The sequence below is a fragment of the Mytilus californianus genome, unplaced genomic scaffold, assembly GCF_021869535.1.
Source record: "Mytilus californianus isolate M0D057914Y unplaced genomic scaffold, xbMytCali1.0.p SCAF_35, whole genome shotgun sequence".
Classification (NCBI taxonomy): Eukaryota; Metazoa; Mollusca; class Bivalvia; order Mytilida; family Mytilidae; genus Mytilus; species Mytilus californianus.
In genome coordinates, this window is record NW_026262685.1 from 808268 (window position 1) to 821066 (window position 12799).

The 12799-nt window shown below is 30.2% G+C and overlaps 1 protein-coding gene across 5 annotated transcripts in view; it reads left to right on the forward strand.

Moving 5' to 3' along the window:
• Window positions 1–3864, forward strand: part of LOC127736679 (H(+)/Cl(-) exchange transporter 4-like) — an 80332-nt gene extending 76468 nt beyond the window's left edge. For all 5 annotated transcript variants that reach the window (XM_052247256.1, XM_052247254.1, XM_052247257.1 and 2 more), the window contains one exon: window positions 273–3864. In XM_052247256.1, the coding sequence (XP_052103216.1) occupies window positions 273–363 (91 nt within the window). In that variant the 3' untranslated portion in view covers window positions 364–3864. The remainder of the gene's footprint in view (window positions 1–272) is intronic.
• The last annotated feature ends 8935 nt before the right edge of the window (window positions 3865–12799 follow it).

Here is a 12799-nt window from a genome sequence, read left to right on the forward strand (position 1 = left end):
AAATGAAAAACGGAAGAAATCCGTATGTAAACAGAGTGAGATAAAGTTTTCATAATTGTTCTAAAATGAGACGCAGTTGTAAAACTTTTGTTTAAGTTTGTGCCAAAAACTAATGCATGAACTTTCTCAAAATAGATTAAGTTGTTGATTAAAAGTTTGACATCCCAGCTGGTATAGGGGTTGTAGGCCCTTTTCCAACATAGTCGGTATTAATTTTTTTGGTAGTCTTAAGTCAAATAGTTATTTATATTATTATAATTTATTTCTTGCAGAAGACTACTGGGTATTATAACAAAGAAAGATGTTTTACGCCATGTAGCACAACTTGGTAACCAAGATCCTGAATCTATATTGTTTAATTAACTTCCTGGATTGTGGTTATGGAAACATTCCTCTGTGTTTAATGTGTGGATAATATTTTATCTGAGAGGTCAACAAATGATTATGAAGATACATTGCTATATGTAATCGTTAAAAGGATAATTTATTGTTGTAAGGATAGTGATGTGAGATATATAATTGAGCAGGTATTTGAAAGGATAGATACATTCCAGGTTGTTTAAATTCATTCCACACTGTCCCCTATCATTCGACTGTGTGCTGTGTTATTATTCTGTAGAATTGTTTTATATGCTTCTCTGTGTAAGTTGTTAACATAAGTACACAAGAATTAGAAATATGTGTGTGTGTAATAGAAAAAACATAAACTGTATATTAACATCAGATTCATTTTCCCTATTTGTTTTCTTTTTTATGTCAATCTATGATTCAAAAGAAAATCATAAAAAAAATTGTACTGTCATCTGTTGTTTTGTTTAAAAACATGTCTGAAATGTTTTTGGAATCTTAAAAAAAAGTTAATTAGACAACGTTAGTTGCATTACATTGTGAGTAATGCAATCCTATTTTTGAAAGGTTCAGTTTTGTATTACTACTATACTAGGGATCACATGATTTAGTTTTACACTAATCCTATCTCAGGAACATCAGATACATGATCCAAATCTTTTCCAGAGATACCTGGTTCAGTTTAACATTACTACTATACTAGGGATACCTGATTTGGTTTACACTAATCATATCTTAGGAACATCTAATCCAATCTTGTTCAAGGAATACCTGATTCAGTTTAAAGTAATCCTACTCAAGGAAGTCCCTTTTCAATATTACAGTAGTCCTGATGTATTTTTGTTGGTTTATAAATCAGTGAAACTGGTTCCCTACATATGTTATTAATCTCACATTTATTTGTTTTATTGTTATGTTTTGTAAAATAAAGAAATAGAATCATTTAAAGTACACATGGGCTGATGTGTATAGTTACAAAATGTTATACATTTACTCAAGATATGTATACTGTAATTATAAATAAAACCATGTTAGATTGTTGTACTGTGGCTTTGTGTGATGTTTAGTGATAATTCGTATTTCTAGTGTATATACTAATCATTCATAACAGACTGATATTTTATGTGCAGAGGTGGCTCGACTTGGCTGTGATAATCTATTTTATTAGAATTTTATGTTTATTAAATAACCTGAGTTAACTGTATGTAATTAAAGTCAATATTTATTATGCTTTATGTTAGTATTGTATGATATGTATTAGGAATCTGTCATCATGTTTACGCTGTACAAAATAGTGGTGTATAGTGATTAAAAATGACAGTTATTCTGTTCCTTCATAATTGTTCTTACATTTCTGGAAAGTCCATACTGCTTTTGTTTTAGCAAATTTAAAACAAAAATAATTATCATGATTGAATTAGTCAGTTAAAAGTAAGTACTACAAAATGTATATGGATTTCACAAATCTCAAAAGATAATATAAATCTTGATTTAATTGCATGGCCATACAACTCTAAAAATTCAAATGTTTGCTTTGCCAAAGAATTTGTGTTTTTATCACTCATTGAAAAATTCAAAATATCAAAAATGATGTTTCATTTCAACATCTTCTTTAACATAATTAAATTAAAGGTAGGTATTCTTGAAGTTTTATTTGATTTTCATCACTGAGCAATAAAATTAGACATTAACTCCTTATTCACATTGTAAGTAATCTTTACGGAAATGAAGTAGTTCTTATTTATAAAAATTTGATAATATTTGTACTGGTAATATCTTATTTTAAAAACCATTGTTTGATTTTCATAGGAGAATATTTTGTTTACTTGTTTAAATAAAAGTGGTAGTGTATAATTTATTTTATATCAGTCTGAATGTGAATCTTTGATATAAAATGCTGTATGATGTATGGTAAGTGTAAGTTTATATGGATTACACAGTCTATCTTTTATTTTTAATGTGATGAAAATAAACTGCTGTGGGTTAAATACATTTATCTTTATAGTTTTTAGATATGGAACAAGAAGTACATTTCTATTTTCTATGTTCCTTATTGAATGGTCCAAATGTAAAGTTTAACAAAAACAGTCTCTTTGTTGAGTCTTGAGGCTGGAAATTTAGATTTAAAACAAATATAAAGACAGTGTGATTAGAGTGTATGTTTGCTAAATACTATGGTTGCCTGTTCTTTAAATGCATTGTACTGTGCCACAAGGTCAATCCATGAATCCTATATTCAAGTCATCTTTAAAAATTTCATGTTTAGCAAGATTGGTGTATTGCATCATATCTGTGTTAGTAATCTATTTTTTGAACTGGTGAAAAAGAGAAGACAGCTCAGACAAAATGAAGCAATCTTCTTTTCAATGTCAATAACAACCTTTTATTTATTTTATGTTTTTGTTCAAGGAAAATAAAATGCTGCTTTTTAAATTTATTTATCACCTTCAATATTTAAATTATCATCTGAAAATTATGAAAATATTGATCTGTAAATTAATTAAAAATTAGCTATGGTATACCAATATTGGCCAAATGGTAAAAGTACAAAAAATACTTTGTATTTATGAAATAAAATAATGGGATAGCATTACTCTGAAAATATTGAGTATATTTCCCTTTGACCACCTATGGAAATCATACTTTCATCATCATCACTGAAACAAATGAACCAATTCTATCCAAAACTACATTAATGGTGAATTCTAGCTTTCCTACCAATGATTTCATTTTGTTCCAGTGGAAGGAAAAAATGACTGCAAGCCAATATATTATAATATTCTCTTACAAGGTACATTTGAAAATTAAGGAGATTGATGCCTGGAACATCCCCCACAGATGATTTTCATGTAATGTTGATAGGGGTCATATTTAGTTCCCACTGAAATCTTATGGAAAATTATATTTCATTTTCACCATTTGTCTGTATGACTCGTTTTAATATTTCCTGGCAGGATTGATGTGAAAGTTTTTTATGAATAATTTTTAAGATGAAAAACCAGTTTGACTCTGATTTGCCAATTATTTAACAATTGCTCTGCTGTAGCGGCAAGGTAAAATGTTTGAAACTGTACCGAATTGATGATAACAAAGTGATCTCTTGCAATATTTGTCAGAAGTTATCTTTTAAGTAATTTTGGTGTAAGAGTGCCCATGACATTCAGGCTATAATGAATCTTTTTAGGTTTGTATAGTTAAGGTATACAAAGATTAAACAAATGCACAAAGTATTAATATTGAATTTGTCTATAGCAGTGTAAAGATAAAATGTGAAATACGCTACTTTTATGCATATATGGTAATTATCTACTAGATCATAACCATCTTTTATCACTCTGGTATGAATACCTAGGAAAAGTTAATGATGGCATTGGCCTTCTCCTCTTACCATAGAAGAGTTAATGTATTTATTAGTACATGTTGAACGTTAAAGTATGTGTGTTTTTTATGATGGGTGAAATGATGTTGTATTGTATTGAAACAAAATATATAAATAAAGATCTGAATAATCTGAAATGTCTTGCATTTCTACATGATGTATTCTTTGGTAATGGATTGATTGCAAAATTTGCTTAAAATTTTCATTATGTCATTTAACTAATACTAAGGATTACAACTGTTGTAAATTTCGATAATTAACCAGATAGCCGACATCTTATTGAAAATAATGTTGCTTCTCTTCTAGTCGTCATTATTTTTATGAAGCAGACTTCTTGCAGGGTGTTATCAGGTAAAATAAGACAGTATCCTATATATTTTAGGTTCACTTTATAGTTGATACTGAATAAGTCATAGTATGGTGACTATATTAATGGCATCTATCAAATCTATCAGAAGGAAGAGCAAATGATGGTCACCTTGAGGTAATGTAAGGGTGAAATGTGTTCCTGTGAACTGCATAAGCATAAACATACACGTTTTATTGAAAGTAATTGTATCATACTAATTTAACATAATCTTAGTAGAATTTTTTGCCAACATACAAATAATGGACATTACAATACATGCAATCAGACTAACAAAGCAAGCAAAAATTATGTAATGATATGCCAGCATTATTCAGCAAAACAAAACATGCTCATACCATATTAATAAGCACTGTGATAATATAAGCACATACATAAAAACTAAGGAATGAAATAGACCCATAAATGAACAGACATGTATCCAGAATTCTTATGCTTTTTTGTGTAAAAATTTGCAGATTTGGAAATTTTTTGATGCTGCACTGCTTCCTTTTACAGTAAATTGACTATGACAATTTTGCAGAGTTTAAATGTTAAAGTTTTTGATTAAGTCAGTTTTAGTTCAACGACTAATGGCAAGTCAATGAAATTTGGTGTGTAATATCAGCATTAGCACGCGTATCTCATAAAAAAGGAGATTATTTGATTCCGCCCTCTCATGCATGATTGTTTGGACCTGAACCTTCAGTTATGATTCATTGATTTTTGATGTTTGCATAGTTTACATGTTAAAGTATCGCCATCTTAATATCAACATATGTTGACAAGGATGACAACTCTATAACACCAGAACCCGAGTATTTATATAAAGCCTGTATATTGTTTAGAGAATTTGATTATTAAAAGCGTGTACACAACTCATTTACAAATCAAAGAGCTTATATTCTAATGCGAGAATAACCTGGACAATCATACCAATATCTTTTCATTTTAAGGTACGCATTGTCCTGAAAATACAGAAAATTTGTTCCCTGCATATAATACATTTGATCCTTTTACAAGTTATAAACATAATAACAGCAATAAAAGTAGGAAGGATCTGTGAGTGAAACTGAACATGTTTTTATACGACTGGTATCACGTCGTTGTCGTCGTCGTCATCGTCCGAAGACAGTTGGTTTCCGGACAATAACTTAAGTATAATTAAATAGAAATCTATGAAATTTAAACAAAGGTTTATAACCACAAAAGGAAGGTTGGGATTGATTTTGTGGGTTATGATCCTAACAGTTTATGAATAACGGACCAAAGGGGGCCAAATAAGCATTTTTCTAGCTTCCAGACAATAACTTGTGAAACTGTGTATGGATCTCTCTGAAATTATACCACAAATTTCCATACCACAAAGGGATGGCTAGGATTTGCTTTGGGGGGTTATGGCTCAAACCGTTTAGGAATTAGGGGCAAAAAAGGGAGAAAAACAAGGATGTCCTGGTAAATGGACAATTAAGACAATTGTAAAGCAGTGTAAGTGAGGTAATCCAAACACAACGTTTTGATTACCTCCCTTACACTGCTTTTAAATTATGTATAATGAAATGTTAAGGAATATTAATTTTAGGCATGATTATGTATGTCATTTTCTATTTTAAGATTTTTATGATGTATTCAAATTGGTAATTATGGTTGCAAACTCCATTGGTAATTTGAATTGAGATTATAACCATATCTTAAGGGACAGATTTTTTTTGGAAAAGGAGGGGGGGGGGGGGTTAAAAAGAAATTGTGTGGGTCAATTTTTTCTCATTTCAGATTTCAGAAATTAAAAAAGAAAAATTCTTCAAATATTAAAGTGGGGGTCAATACGCAACAGCATAGTGTATTGCACAATTTGCACAAAAGCAGAAAAAAGGGGGTTATTTTTTTGTGGGGGGAGAGGGGGGTCAATTCGCGACAGCAAAGTGTATTGCACAAAAGCAAAGAATTGAATATAAATTCAAATTATATAACCAATTCTAAGTTCTTTGACTACAGTTATTCTGTGTCAGAACCCTTTTATGTGTCAAATATTTAATTACAATCCAAATTCAGTCCTGTATCAAGCGCGAATATTGTGTCCATTTGTGCCCCAACTGTTCAGGGTTGGACCTCTGCGGTCGTATCAAGCTGCGCTCGTCGAATAATTTATTTTTATTATCATACTGAAGTACAACCAACAGAAGTTTATAACAAAATGATGACAATAGAAATGATATGTTCAACACATTAATCAGCATAAATTTAGCATACTTTCTTTTCTAATATTACCTGCTGTAAAAAAGGAAGAGAGAAATGGGAATGCTGCTGCATTCTTTGCAGAGTACTAGAAATGATTTAGAATAGACACCAATGAATTGAATGAGTAAAAAGTAAAATAACAAAAATACCGAACTCCAAGGGAAATTCAAAACGGAAAGTCCCTAATCAAATGGCAAAATCAAAAGCTCAAACACATCTAACGAATGGAAAACAACTGTCATATTCCTGACTTGGTACAGGCATTTCCTTATGTAGAAAATGGTATTGTATATCTGGTTGAGATACTGTTATGAAGTACCATGATAACTGAATTACACTTAAAATCATTGTCACTAGTAGAAAGCACAAAATTTAAAAATACCTATTAAAACACTGACAGATCATTTCATCAAGGAGAAGACAAGTTGTACCGAAATGCTTGTCAAGCTTGAAATAAAAATGATTTATGTTGCATTCTTGTTTGTTTATTGTTGCACTTCTGTGTTCTGTTATTTCGTTGTTTTCATCTTATAGTTGATGTGTTTCCCTCGGTTTTAGTTTGTGACACGGATTTGTTTTCTCTCAATCGATTTGTGACTTTTGAACAGCGGTATACTACTGTTGCTTTTGTTTATCCTATGATAACGAAATATGACTAGAATCTTATAACCCTTGACTAACAAAATACATTTTTGTTAGATTTAAACCATATTAATCGTATTTCGGAATGGGTACATTATTTACAAAGGCAGTTGGAATGGTGTTACCTGTATCAACTGGATTGTGTATTGGCAAAGAAGAACCATCTGTACATTTTGCTGCATGCTCGGGTAATATTTTCTTATTTTTGTCCTAGATATGACACCAAAGAAGAAAAAAGAGGTAGGTTTAACAGGTTTATTGTCATTTAAGTATTTCAAATAAGTAGTAAATAAACCGAGAAAAACAGAAAATGTGACAAAAATAATAACTTGATAATAGGTACAAATAAATGCAATGATGCAGGGTAAAGACAAGACTTAATCACATATATAGCTAAAGTATTAAATATATCTTGTCCTTAAAAGTTTACTAACCATAATTTCCTAAAAAGCTATTGTTGATGAGAAACAAAATTTTTTGTTATCTTTGTTACAAGTCCTTTGATTTGATTATCTAGAATAAGTCTCATTACTACTCAATAAAGGAAATTGTGCTTATATGCTCTATTTTGCAAACCAGCAAACTTTATTACTTCTTTCTTCTTTGTACACACTAAAGTACTATGACTGTACTTATTTATCATTGCAGTACTAATTGCTCTGTTAACTGCAGAGTATTATTGAATTGATTAGTTCTATCCCTATATATATCTTATGAATAGATGTAGCAGCAAAGGGATTAAATTGCTTATGCTTATATATACAATTTTGAATCATTATTTTTTATTGTCATCATGTATATACATGAAATATTGACCACTGGATAATAAGCAAACAATAATCAATCACTATTTTTATGATATGCTAAATTTGTTGGATTTTCTGGGTATAGGTTAACCACATTTTTAAGTGTTAAAATATAACTTTATACAGAATTTGAGAAAATCATGTACCCAAATAACCACAACGCTTTCCCTTCAAACGCATAAACTGTTTTTAACGAAAAAGGTCTGCAGTAGATTCTATCAAAAGGTACTGAGTAGGACTCAGTCTCAGTATAGCAATCGGTACTGATATAATACTTTTGAGTTTTCTTGAGTTTTCTTGTTTTTTTTTATAGATATAGTATGTTCAGCTGTGACAGCTGGAATCAGTTTAGCATTTTGTGTTCTTACTGGTGGAGAATTGTTCAGATAAGAGGAAGTAAGTGTTTTGTTTTACTCACTTAATAGGAACTTAACTATAAGAAATAAAATCACATCAATCTTTAGTTTATACTAAGGTGCTAAAACTGCTGACTGCTGACGAAATGACAAAATAATAAACACAATATTAGGTACTGTAAATATCGGTATTTTTCGAAATTTCTACTATTGCGAAAATTTGCGTTTTAAACAAAAAAATATAAGCGTTATTTGTAAGGATCATTTACGGAAATTGCAATAACTTACTTCATATTTTTGCACATTCTTCAATAATTGCAATCATAAACGCAGGCAAACCTTTTCGAATTTACAGTATTTGCAAATGAATATTTACATTTGTAGTTTTGTCTGTAGTATGACGACACTACATCTTATTTTTTCAGTAACTACCAATGAGAGCCTCCTGAAATTAGTCAGCAAGCTTTATATGAGCTCACTGAACAATCTGATGAAGTAATGTTCAGACAATTCGCTTGCAGTCAATTCAGTACTGTTCATCGGAAGATACCAAGATATTCCGTATCAACTTCACAAATAATACGTGATGGTCTTGAAGTATAGATTATAGGTACAGACGTTGTTTATCATCTTAATTACGTGTTATAGTATTTTTATTTGTCTTTGTATATTTTCAACCTTTACTGTTAGTCCAATTTTGGTAATATCCTTTTGATGTGACTCGGTATTTATACATCCCGCCATTGATTTATTGTGCTGTGGTCATTTTTTGTACTCTTGTCTTTCATATTTGTTTATGTGCTTTTTCTATAGAGTGTCTATATGCTATTGTTTTTATAATGATTAAGATTATAACACAATGTTGACTGCTGTACCCTAATTTTTGACATTTTTACCTATCATATTTGTTTGTTTTGCTCACAACTTGTTGTCAATATCAGTCATACAAGTGAGAGGTTTAGCTAGCTATAAAACCAGGTTTAATCCGCCATTTTCTACATAAGAAAATGCTTGTACCAAGTCAGGAAGATGACAGTTGTTTTCCATTCGACTGATGTGTTTTAGCTTTTGATTTTGCCATTTAATAAGGGACTTTCCGATTTGAATTTTCCTTGGAGTTCGATATTTTTGTTATTTTTACTTTTTGTTTATGCATCGTCAATTTCATCACTTTCTGTTATATGAATAACTAACAGTGAAGGTATCATAAGTTAACAACAAATGACAGTTTTACGTGTGCCTCTCTTTAGCAGAAGATATCAACTTTTTAATTGTTGTCACACAAAGTATAAACTTGGTGTTGGTGGTTGATGCGGTTTTGTGGTCTGGGCTGTAAGTTTGACAATTCCTTTTATCACTTTTTTATTTATTTAAAACTAAATTCTAAATTGCATATGCATTTTTGTAGTTGAGTTTCTATTTCCCATTGAAGACATTGTAAAGGTCAAAAGTAAAATAACAAAAATACCAAAATCCATGGAAAATTCAAAACGGAATGGCAAAATCAAAAGCTCAAACACATCAAACGAATGCAAAAACAACTGTGATATTTCTGACTTGGTACAGGTATTTCTTATGTAGAAATTGTTTATGAATTAACAGCTGTATTTATACTCTGATCAATAAATCGATTTGGCACTGATCATCTTGTGATGTTTTATGTAGAATATAATGAACCATGGTACCTACAGGAAGTGATAAGTTTTTTTCCTAGGGCGTTAGGGGTGAGCACGCATATCTATACTCCCAGTGGCATTATGGGTGAGTACATACTGGGCACATGTATATTCCTATGGGCAAAAATGGTGATGGAATGAAAATATATCATGTAGCTTTCTTATATAATTTATATTTCTGGGATTGATGTAAAGTGTATGATTAAATAATTGCTCAAAGTAACCATTTTTTTTTATCTGTATTGATTATTAGACAGTATGCAAGCTAATCTAAACTATATTGATCTAAGTGGTAATGTATTTGAATTTAGGCAACAGCAACAGTAGGTTTATAAAACCGATATTCAAATGTCATAAATCAATTGAGAAGATACAAATCAAGGTGAGACACAAAACCTGAGGGAATTGCATGGACAGGGTTATCGTCTTGGTGTTATTTAACAGTTTTCAACTCATAACAATTTTCCTGATCGTAGGAAAGAGAAAATATTAACGGTCAATATATTATATTCTAGCTTTTAATAAAAAAAAAATTATTAAGTCGAGGATAAATATTGTTTATGTTTACATGTAAGTGAATTAAGTTGCATAACATCTTGACAAGATATGACGGTAGGGCTTCTTTTCCAAGTAATAAAAATTGCAAGTTAAAAACCGGGTATTCACAATACCTTTTTAATAATGTTAATTATCAAACTATAAAGTTCATCAATTTATTAACAACAGGTGGCATTTCTGCATGGCCAAGTTGTTAATTAACTGAGTGGAGGGATAATAACTACTATTTACCCTGTTTAATCTTTATTACCTTACAGGATGTTTACTTATTAATAGGTGTCAAAGTACGGACTGTTTTAATTACCAGGATCAAAAAGTGACCGAGAAGATTAATATTTTTCTTGTTTGGTTATTCAATTGTCATTGCTTAAATTTTCAAATGAAAGAAAAGGTCAATATTTCAAAACCTTAATGACAGTATGTTATAATTTTTTTTATTTAAAAAAAAAATATTTGGTGTGATCATAACATTTAGGATTTAGGACACAAGTAATTTGGGAATGCACACCCCTCTTTCTAAGATTTTATTTCAATGGTTTTTGTTGTAGTTTTAAATGCTCTTAGATATTTTAACTTATTTAATAATTTTGTTGCTCTTATATTTCTACGATATAGATTTTTATATCTTATTTTCCAATAACACGAAAAAAAACCCCAAAATACATATATATAAAATAGGCCTGTGATTTAGGACACAGACGTAGATTAGAATTGTATAATATGTCTCTATGGTAAACCATGGAAGTAAAATGAAGTCAATATAATACTTCCATGGGTTAACGGACTGAAAGTCACAGGACAGAAAGTCGTAAATTTGATAGAACAAAAAGTCAAACATACTATTTTTTTGTTATGGTTTGAATACGTAGGAAAAATTTCTTGAAATATTGTTTTTGGCGTATATTCATTTTACAGTTTATAAAATTGTTCATAAACCTTGAGTAATGAAGAGTTGTCATATTTTATGCATGCAAAGGATATATTTATTGGCACTATGAAACCATTTAAGTACCACGCCACTTTGACAAATTGTTATCTTAATAATTATTTTCTCACTATTGATTTTTTCAGAATAAATTTTGTTTACAAAGTTGCCATATATGTAAAAATTCTAGAAAAAATACAAAAATGTTTTTGAAAATAAATGTTTTCTTATTCAAAAAAGAATAAACTCAAAACTGAATTGTGAATTTTTGTACTGTGACTTTCTGTCCTACATTCGTCCTTTTGTAGGACTATGCTGGGACCTGATATAACACTAGTATTAGTCCGATATTACTCTGACATCCAACGTCTGTTTTGCCAGACAAGCTTGTCTGGCAAAACAGCCGTTGGACGTCAGAGTAATCTCGGACTACATTAGTATATAACAATATTTTTACATTAGGTCCAAGGACAGGGACTTTCTATACTAACGGGACTCGTCTCTATTGATTTTAATTAAATAACTACGCCTCCCGTGTAATAAACTTAGAAAAATATATCTGATATACGAAACTAGTAGTTATTTGCGTATTTCAAAGTACATTGTAATTTAATATTTTTTAATATAAAATCTGATTAATAGCCATTTACCATGACAAAAAATATAAGATTTTAAAAGAATGTTTTATTATTAAATTGAGACATATCGTTTTGAAGAACACTCCAGTCGTGCAAAAGGGGTTACATATTGAACAAGATGGCGGCCACACGAAATTCACGAACAAATCCCTCAAAGTTCAAAGGTCTATATTTCAAAAACTATCGGAGAAATCTTTTAAAAAACAGCATTTTGCAATGACAAAATATATAAAATTTCATGAAAATGTTACTTCAATAAACTTGAACATATAGTTGTGAAGAACACTTCGTAAATGTGAAATGATTTGCTATGAAGTCAAGTGACATCAGCGACGGCACAGTTCTGTCTGCAAATTTGTATAGACATTGTTATAAGTGACCAGTCCCGTTAGTAAAGACTGTCCCTGGTCCAAGGACTATGGGAAACCCGATGACAATCATTTATACTTATACTGATTTCCATTGTAAAATTTTGTTTGATTTTTAAATTTCTGTATAGGTTAATTACAAGTCTATCCAGTATTTCATTTTTAAGGAAATAGCTTGATCAATACATATTCAGGTTTCTAAATCAGTCAAGCAGATTACTGTGACTGACAGTACGCAATTCTTCACATTATCTGGAAAATAAACTTATATTATTTTGAAATACTGCTGTAACTAAAGTCCGTCAGTAAGTAAGTAAGAACATTTTAATGAAAGTAGAAATGTACATGAAAGCAGAGAAATATATACACACGTGTCTCTAATCAGATATATGTCTCTGTTCTAATTATCGCAATCACATGTCACGATATAACATGCATATCAGTCTTCTGAAAAGTGAATTTCTCATATGGCAGTTTATTTTTAGCCACGAAGTTTAACTTTACAACAAATCAACAAGT